Raw genomic sequence first — 9,648 nt, forward strand, 5'->3', positions numbered from 1 at the left:
GGATGCATGTGAGCAAGTGAGTGCAAGTGTGTGTGTGTATGTGTGTGAGGGAGATAGTGAGTGAGTGAGTGTGTGAGTGAGTGTGCAAGTCTGCAAGGCAATGTGTGACTAATAAGCCTCATCTACAGCAGTGCCCAGGGTACATCTATGACATACATCTCCATGCCATATTATATAAGAATGCTGTGTTATAAATAGAACAGTTGAAGAAACCAAAGTGAAAGGTGGGTCGTGCTCTCCTTCCCTCCATCCATCCATTTTCCGAGCCTATAGACGCTGCACATGGGTAGAAAAGCCCCTCTGTTTCCCATAGAAACACTTAACATACATGAACAGGAAAAGGAGGGGGTACAACATTGAGAGACGCACAGAGAGAGAGAGAGGAAAGAGAGAGAGAGCTAGACTAGAAGAGTTGAAAGGACAGAGAGCAAGAAAACATCTGCGGTTTTAAAGGGGCCACAGCCGCAGGCTGGATAACACTGTGCTGAGTCCCAAGTGAAAAGGTCTAAAAAAATAAATTAATAAATAAAATAAACACAGAAAGAAGCACTCATCTGAAATGGGGCAGAAAAAAGGAATTTCTCACACATTTTTTTATACTGCAAGACTGCAGCAGAACCTCTGCAGATGTGATGTGGCCTGGAGGGGTGTGCTTAACCTACTTTTTTTTTAAAGGTTTCCTATAAACTACACAATGTAAAACAATAGAAAATATGGCTCAAATACTGGAAATTTCATTTTTCATTTTTTTAAAAACATTAGAATTTTGTACATTTTTTTAAAACAAGTATTAACAAGTAATAATAAGAAACAAGAAACCAACTCAAATGCTTAAGTGCAATTATTTAGCAGTTATCAGATCACAATTAGTACTGTTTACTTGTTGAATTTAAAGGTTCTGTATGTGATTCTTTCTGCTACCAGATGTCACACTAGAGAACCAGCATTTCAGACCAAAACAAATGCTTTGTGTATAGCCACACCTCCCTCTACCTGTTCACGGTTGCGGCTGCTAAACACAAAAAAAGACGAGTCATTACAATTTGGTGACATTGGTTTTACACTGCGTTCTGCGATCTTGCATGCACCATCATGTGTGGACTGTGACTATCTTGTCTCTTGGGCGGGCAGAGCAAAATGAAATGTGGGGAGGGACAATATTTCACAGGGCAGGAATAACGTGCATTTATCGATGTGTTGACTTTGAAACTACTCTATTATGTATTACTTATCATGCCACAGTTAGTTTCGACCCTGCAATGTGATTGGCTGAGAGGCGTTCTATGAGTGCCATTATTAGCCGATAATGCACGGTAACCGAAGCTTTCCATGTATTACTCCGTCAAATACAGGTAACCTAGCAATGATACAAGCCAAACAGCGCAGCCACAAACAGAGCAGCAATAGAACTATTTTAACTCACGGAGTGTTTATAACCGAACAGATCATATTTTCTTGTCCTGTTTAACTCAAAATCTCTCAATAAACAGCGGTAATGGAACTGTGGTATTATTGCTATAAATTGCAGCACAGCAGTGGCAGTATTACACGTTATGGCACGAACCTCAAATATATTATAACTTAAGTAAAAATTAGTTGTTTGCTGCTAAATTAATGTTTTAAATATTAATTATATCATGTTTAGCATATACTTTTATTTAAATATGTCATACTCTATATGTCACATTTTGTGTTTCATTTTCTAATTTGCTGGTTCAGAACATGCCATCAGTATATAATTATTTAAGAGGAGACTGAAGACAGGTAAGACAGCAAGGTTGTTAAGAATGTTAAGGATATTCAATTGAGAGGAGGGGCTTCAGGCATGTTGCTTCTCCCCTTTGTTTCCTTTGAAAACCACTACAAAACATGTAGTTTAAGCAAAAACACTTCAAAAAACAAAAATAACGCCATCTCCAAAATAACCCCATAATTCCCTTAATGGGTTCTGAGCTCATTAGTTCTCAATTTGTTTATCTGCTTAATAGAATTTTATTGACTATAATTGGCACATCTCTGGCCCTCAAGCTGCTTTCCATAATGGTGAGACATAGGGATCCCTGGATGTTTGCTTAATTAGATATGGTATAAGAAACTTTTTAGGATCTAAATGTATGATGTTCTTGTTTGTCAGATAAAGAAGTGCTGGTGAAATTCGAGAAAACGATTATAAACAAAATCATTAATGTATATCATTTTTCAAAGGTAAAATCTAGAAAAGTTTTGAATTTGTCTCATCTGAATCCCACTGAGCATGCATTTCAAATGTGGAAGAAAAATGGAAGAAAAGCCTAGCCCCCCCCCCCAAAAAAACAAGCCCAAACTGAATATGGTCGCCTTACAATGACTGTAATGTACAAATTTATCATAATGCCAACCGTTAAGCTATGTATAAAAAGTTGAAACTAATATATATAATCTTTATAAGTTCATTATGATTCAAGCTAGATGAAGCCAAAGATAGATGTTAGCATTCTTCTTCTTCTTGCATTGTTATATAATCTCAAATTTTCTTTATTTTACATGCAGATTTACATCACTTTTCTTTAAGGCAAGCTGTAAATGCTGCTGCACCCAACAAAAACAACTAAATACATGGTGCAGGTCTGCGATATGCGATCTCCCCAGACCAGTAATTTCAGGCAAGCTGGCATGTTAAAAATAGCCTATCATTATGTAGACATTTAAAATGGTTTAGCCAATCTGCACCACAGTTGCAACAATGTGTTGAGTTCAAAGATCTTATATAAAAGAAAAGGTTATTTATGTAAACTGGAGACCAAAAATAAAGATCATATAATATATATAAACATATAATGAGTTGCAGTGGCCTCTAGGTATGTAAGCAGTATCAAACAAACTTAGTGATTTGGTGCACAGCATTTTACCTGCAGCAGACAATGTGTTCATAAAAAAAAAACAAATAAAAAATAAAGGAGCACAACTTGTGCTTATACCCATGTGCCACATTTGTAAATTACAATAATTGAATGCAGTGAACGAAACTTAAGTTTATAGTATGTTAAGGTTTTAAGTACTGTGCACAGCGGCTTTTGATAATTTCTTTTACCTACAGTACAGTATAACTTTAGAATATTTGGCCAAAGTTTGTGATATATATATATATATATATATATATATATATATATTTTTTTTTTTTTTTTTTGTACCAGTAAGAGACACTTCTTCTCCACTAGGCGGCAGCACTTCCATATGCAACTCTTAGAACAGGTTTCATCGTTGGGACTATTTTGTCTAAAAAAAAAAAAGTGTAGTCCTCCATGTTGAGCTAGTAGTAGTCTTTAGTTTTGTGTACTCCTGTAAGTTTATATGCGTTCCAGTGAATTAGAATTTTCTAAACATGAAGAATTACACTGTACGAGAACATACTAAACACACATTTTTATCCATTATGTCCCCTGAGCTGAGTAAAAAAAGGCATGTCCTTCACTTAATGAAGAATAGCTTACAGAAAGACTCTAGTCTTTACCTGTAGAATTCTTACTTTCCAACAAGGTGAGAGAAGTTTCAAGATGCAAGCTTGCTATTAACACTGACTGCTTAGTTTATAACAATGCATATGAAGAATTTGTTGGATATGTGAGGACATCAACAATCTCAAAGCTATGAGGACATACATGACGCCACATACATGACTTCAAAGGACTAGAGCACTTTTTGACTACATATTTTAAGTCACCTTAATTGATTTGTTCGTTTATAAAAAAAAAAAAAATAATAATAATAATAATAATGAAAAAACATGAATGGTTAACAAATATGTTAGCTTACAAATAGGCCATTGGCTTTAAACAGCATTACAAACGAGTATAATCAAAAATATTTAACCTCTTAATTGTACTTCAAGTGTTCAAAAACCTTTTGAAACAATGCGTCTCTATCAGACAAACACTGCATCAGAGGATGTTGGCTTGAAGGTCACATTCACATTTTCAGCAGCTGCTACCCTTTTCTAACACTTTTCTAACAACAGCAATGTTACGTGAGACTAAGAAATGCATTTTTTTAAATGATTGTAATCCTGTTAAAAATACAGTGACACCAATACTTGCATTTTCTAAGATGAGAGATAAAGATTTTTTATTTTTATTTTTTATTATTAATGACCCAGTCAGGCTTTTTTTTTTAAGATTATATAAACTTTATTTTACAATGCCATTATTGCAACATACTCATATTACAATAAAGGTATTCCAATCATGCATTTTACTGTATCAAATCAAACATTCACAAAAATAAAATCCTTTACTTAAAAGTGAACTTATTAAAACTGAACATTGTGGACATTTGGTTTTCATCTCATCAGCCTTCTTGTGTCAACATCTGTACCGTGGGTATCAAGGCCTGTTTGATTTCAAAGGCCTCAATGATCTCCTAAAAAGCAGAAAGAAATATAAAACACAATCATTATCTTTCAGAACACATACATCTAAGAACAAAACAAGTTGTTAAAGGAGAGCTAGAGTAGCACATATCTGCACCTTAAAAATAAGAGATTTAAATGGATTGGGCAACATTGTTGCAACTTTAGTTAGTTGGTTGGTTGTTTAAGTTCCAGTCTAAAATTATTTCCCTGACATCAGCATAGAATCACGATAAACCATTTACTGTTGACTGCTGAGAAAGTTTTACTGGAGATACACAAAAAGCAGTGCTTTTATATCACCTTGTTTAAAACATCTCTCTACTCCATTAAAAACGTTTCTTTAAAATTAGAAAAATATTTAAACTGTTCTAATCTTATCTGATGTTTTTACAAGCAAAATTACTTTTATTTCTGAGATGAATGGTTTTAAATAATGTGTTTTGGTCACTAAACCATCTTCACAGTACTGTATGTGGAAAACTTACTTTCCAGGTGGATGGGCTTATTGAAATGACACACTGGTGACGGGTGGCATTTCCACTAGGCTCTATCTCACCATCTTCAACAGGAGCTGCAAACAAACACAAATGGTTTAAGAAAAAAAATACTGTGAAGAAATGTTATTATTTCCAAAAAAGGAACAACTGTATTGAGATATAGTACACTCCAACAATTACATAACAGTCTTACCTATGCACGGAAGCTTTTCACTATCCAGATAGATCCTTGCCAGGCCATCCTATGGCAGCCCAAAAAATAAATAAATAAATGAATAAATACAAACTAATGTAACAATCTTATTTCTTAATTTCTAAGATATAATTACGGCTATATTTTGCCCTGTGTTTCCTGGAATCAAAACGTATTGTATCCCTTAAGCCCTGTAAGTTACACGTTTGTATTACTGTGGTTTGTACTTGTTCTCATATATTGTGACACTTTACTCCATAAACTGTTTATGTGCCAAGCCATATGTGGGATTGATCTTGTTACATTTGCTAATCCTGTTGGGCAAGGTTGTGAGTTGGCAAGCTGAAGGGTCTTTTACCCTTATTTGGTTGGCTCATTTCAGCTGTGCGCAGTTTTGACAATGTAATGTGAAAATAAAGGCAATTTTGCAATAATTATTAGTTGTTGTTTCCCTCATTTGTTTGTTATGAACTGGAAGGAAACCAGTCCATAACAAAAGTTTAATTGAATGTGGAATTAAAAATGTCAGGCAATAAGCCAAACAACATACTACAGAAGCACCCCCTACTCATGAGGCTCTTTTCTAACTGAAATTTATTTAATAGCAAGATATAACATACAATTTTAGAGGACAGGGAAAAGTTCTAACTCGAGTTAGGGACACGCAGGTGAGGGGCACAGATACACAAACACAAAACTCACCCTGATAAGAAATGATGTGTGGAAAATGTTCTCTACTGTCCGGGAGAAGGAGGCAGGATCCACAACAAACTCATAATATGAAATGGGGGACTCGGCTAAAAAAAAAAAGACATTGTTAAATAGAAAATGATTGGTAAATTATATATGTCTTTAAAATTTTTACTATTGTTAGCTTCCTGAAAATGTAAAAACTAACGGTCATCAGCGTAGTAACTTCGAAGACACCCCAGAATCCTTTCCACCTCTTTCTCTGTGGCTTCCTGGTGGGATTCTTCCATTTTCTTAAGCTATGATGAAAGAAAAAAAAAATACAAACCAAATCTAAGCTTAAAAAAAAAAAGAATCAATTTTCTATTTAAGACCTAAAAAAAAGGTTCATTCTAACCTGAGTAGGCATCATTCGTTTTGCTTCCTTGCTGGGAGCTTTCCTTTGTCGTTCAACACGCTGTCGTGGTGGTGGAGGTTCAGCCAGAAATGACCCCAACCTTTTTAAATAAAATATAGAAAATAGTTCAAATAAACAAACCAAAAAAGTCCATAAATGAAATTCTTATCACATGTTTTATTATACATACAAGTAATGGAATGACGGCGCTGTTTTAAAACAATGTTCTGCCCTTTTGGAAAGTTTCTGCCAGGCATCTGGAGGCAAATATCCATCTAAGCCTTCTTGATCATCCTCCTCTTCTTCCAAGCGATTAAGACCCATGAAGGACAACTATTTAAAAAAAAGTTAAATTTATACACTGAATTTCCATGTTTGGAAAACAGCCATGTGCTTTAGAATATTATTTCGATCATCCTGGTATGCAGTGGCTCACCAAATGCTCTGCAAATGCAGAAGGGTCAAAAGACGATCCCTCTGCATGGAGCTGGCTGGCTTTTTCCCTTCCCAGGTCTGTGGCAAGAACCAGCAGCTGAGCATCCAAAGCAGCTTCTCGAGCTTGCCTGACTGAAAAGGAAACATACAAAAAAAATCAATACATTTACACACAAATAAAAGTCAGTTATGTCATAAACCTGCCGTCACAATATGTAGAACACACGGTTGGTCAATATAAAAAAAAAAATACGTATTTACCATTAGCAAACAGTTTGTTGGCTTCTTCTAACACATCAATCAGCTTATTGTTGGCAGGGTTCAACATGTCCTCACGATTTTCTGGGAACAACAGTCAGGCATGTTAGTACAAATGACTCAGACTAGATACACAGAAGTGTAAAAGTAGCAGCAAGTTGGCAACACTAAAAAGCACAGCTGTGTAGAAAAAAACACAATTGAGGTGCTCACGCTGGACAGAGTTGATGAGGTCCCTGTACTGGCTTCTGATCTCCCTCCGACGGGCCGGGTCATCATCTTCCTCATGGATCCCTGATGGACCAGCACCCTCATCCTCATCACCCGTGTCTGCTGCTCTCTCGGACCTGCTGCGTCCTCCTACTCCATTGGTATGTGCAGCAGACTCCTCCTGACTTCCTCTGCTCACTCTCCGCCTTGACTCAGACATCTCCCGACAGAGCGGTAGCGGTTCTGTATGTAATAACGGTGGTCAGATTCTTCAGTTGCCTAAATGAATGAACCAAAATAAATTCAATTAGCCTGCGTTTACATTACAAGCCACAAATCCTCCAATCCGATTTGCTCAGATGGGATTTGGCTATCTTGACGGTCCACATTCACAATTGTAAGTGACCTGTATCTGTGTGTAATCTGTGAACTAATCGGTCCCTCAAACGCCTCACATGCGCACATTGATACATATACAAATGTCGCATTCTTCACTAACAACAAAAAATTCATAATTGGAAGACAAATTGTTGCTTTATAAAGGTGAAATTTATGTGTTAGCTGCTTATAAGTGGAGGAAAAAAAACAGATCTGAGTCATATTGAGCAAAAAAAAATGATTTGAGTCACTTCAGCCTGGTAATGTGAATGAAGCCTAATTTAACAAATAGCACATTTAGACAACTCTCTCTAACTTAAGTTAAATGAACTAAATGTCATTCACTAAATTTAAAATAAATAATTCTAATAGTTCTAATGTTTCAGAAGCTATTCTGAGATCTTATGAGTTATAAATTGTTGTTGTTTCATTTAAACCTTCTGTTATGTTCATTTGCCAGGGACAGCAATGGTGTTCCCAGGTCAATTTGACCCGGTGCATGCATGTTTAATTATCCAAAAGATGTCGGAAAACTCCTAACAAGCAGTGTACATATTTAATTACTAACTCTATTACTAATTATTCTATCAATATTTAGTGCCTCTATCAGGTAATGGTTTACTTAGGATAATTCACTCGTTTTTTTTTTTTTTAAGTTTCACTTTTGAAAGACCAACATATACAATTCATAGTTTTACATAACACTGAAACATTACACTTCAATTTTGTTTTAGTTTTTGGTTTTTGCAGGGGGTGGTTGCAAATGTGAGAGATGAATCATTTTCATATTAACTTTTATGTTGAATACACTAATTATAGCAAGCAGAAAAAGTTTCATACTAAAAAATACTTTTAACTAGGGGTGGGTGATATGGCTCTAAAATAATATAATGATATTTCACAGTATTTCTGTGATAACTATACTCTTGGCGATATGACAAAACATCGAAATACAAAAAAATTATTTTCAAAATTATACTACTGCAACAAAATTAAAATTACATTTTATTATTGCATACGATATGACTTGGCACACCCCTAACTGAGATATTTAAAAATACAAGAATTTTATCAGATTTGTAACAGAAGTCAATGATCCACAATGTCATGATACTAACAATAATGCACTCCAGATATCTCCATATTTCCAGGATTAAAGTTAAATAAATGATATTGGACAGATATAATCTGTCTCTAGTAGATCTATAATGGGAAACTATATATTTTTGGAATGTCACAATATTCGAAAAATGTCTGCGGTATTATTGCGTACGACACGATATCGCACACCCCTACTTGTAACTATTTTTTCTAGATCTTCAAACTTTAAAACGGGTCTATTTGACCCGTAGCATAACAGAAGGGTTAACGCTGTGTTACATCAAGTATTTTACCTTAAAATATTAGTTAGCTAGCTAACCGTCATGTTCCCACAATAATAATAAAAAAAAACATAAATGAGCTGATCATGTATAAATTTATCTAAATCAATTTTAAATGTGGCATCAATATTCAGAAATAGCTGTGGGATAAATGGTTAGCAGTTAACAGCCTTCACAATTAAAGAGCATTTAGAACAGTAGTTAAATAGCTAGTTGTTAGCTGTTTAGCTAGCTGGCGATACATTACCCGCTGCTGCTGTTATTAGTGAGCTGAACTGGTGCCGCAGAGATTCTGCAGCTCCCGCGCGGCTAGTTAACACTAGCGCTTCACTAGTGACTCAGACACCACTAAACACATCTGGAAACACATATCGCTAACATTAAATCCATCTACTTTTTAAGATTATAGTTAATAAACAGCTATAAAGTGAGGCTGCTTCCAGAATCCAGCTCTAAGCACTGAGCTAGTTGTGTCTTCGCGGTAAAATAAACACGGAAGTCGGTTTCGTTCCGGGTTTCGTGCAGCGTTCAAGACCCTCTGGAGTTTGTTTCAGAATGTTTACCAAATGTATTATACTAATTCTCTTTGAATCCCTTTATTTATTTATTTATTTAATTATTTATTTATTGTTTTATTTTCGCGTATTTTTTGTTGTTGGATATATTACAACAATATAAATCTTACTTATGTGCTTTTTATAAATGTATATAAGTTATATAGAGAGAGCATGTTTCCACGAGGCTGAAGTTGGTTTGATATTCGCAGCTCCAGATTCGTTTGGCTCGATATTCGCAGCCTCGTATTCCCCGGCTGAAGTTGG

At 35.3% G+C, this 9,648-nt stretch overlaps 1 protein-coding gene across 2 annotated transcripts; it reads right to left on the minus strand.

Annotated features, from left to right (window-relative positions):
- Positions 1-4,138: 4,138 nt before the first annotated feature.
- On the minus strand, positions 4,139-9,335 carry nsmce4a (NSE4 homolog A, SMC5-SMC6 complex component). Of its 2 annotated transcripts, none has more exons than XM_007249475.4 (11): positions 9,075-9,335; positions 7,071-7,310; positions 6,861-6,941; positions 6,601-6,731; positions 6,355-6,497; positions 6,165-6,264; positions 5,976-6,066; positions 5,780-5,874; positions 5,078-5,126; positions 4,873-4,958; positions 4,139-4,395 (listed from the first exon to the last, which is right to left on the minus strand). In XM_007249475.4, exons 2-11 carry the CDS (start codon positions 7,285-7,287, stop codon positions 4,324-4,326), a joined length of 1,065 nt encoding a protein of 354 aa, XP_007249537.1. In that variant the 5' UTR covers positions 7,288-7,310; positions 9,075-9,335; the 3' UTR covers positions 4,139-4,323. The 2 variants fall into 2 exon arrangements, with proteins under 2 accessions (XP_007249537.1, XP_007249536.1); XM_007249474.3 differs by having other exon boundaries at positions 7,071-7,346.
- Positions 9,336-9,648: the final 313 nt, after the last annotated feature.

This window comes from Astyanax mexicanus, chromosome 7, assembly GCF_023375975.1.
Source record: "Astyanax mexicanus isolate ESR-SI-001 chromosome 7, AstMex3_surface, whole genome shotgun sequence".
In the NCBI taxonomy this organism is placed as follows: Eukaryota; Metazoa; Chordata; class Actinopteri; order Characiformes; family Acestrorhamphidae; genus Astyanax; species Astyanax mexicanus.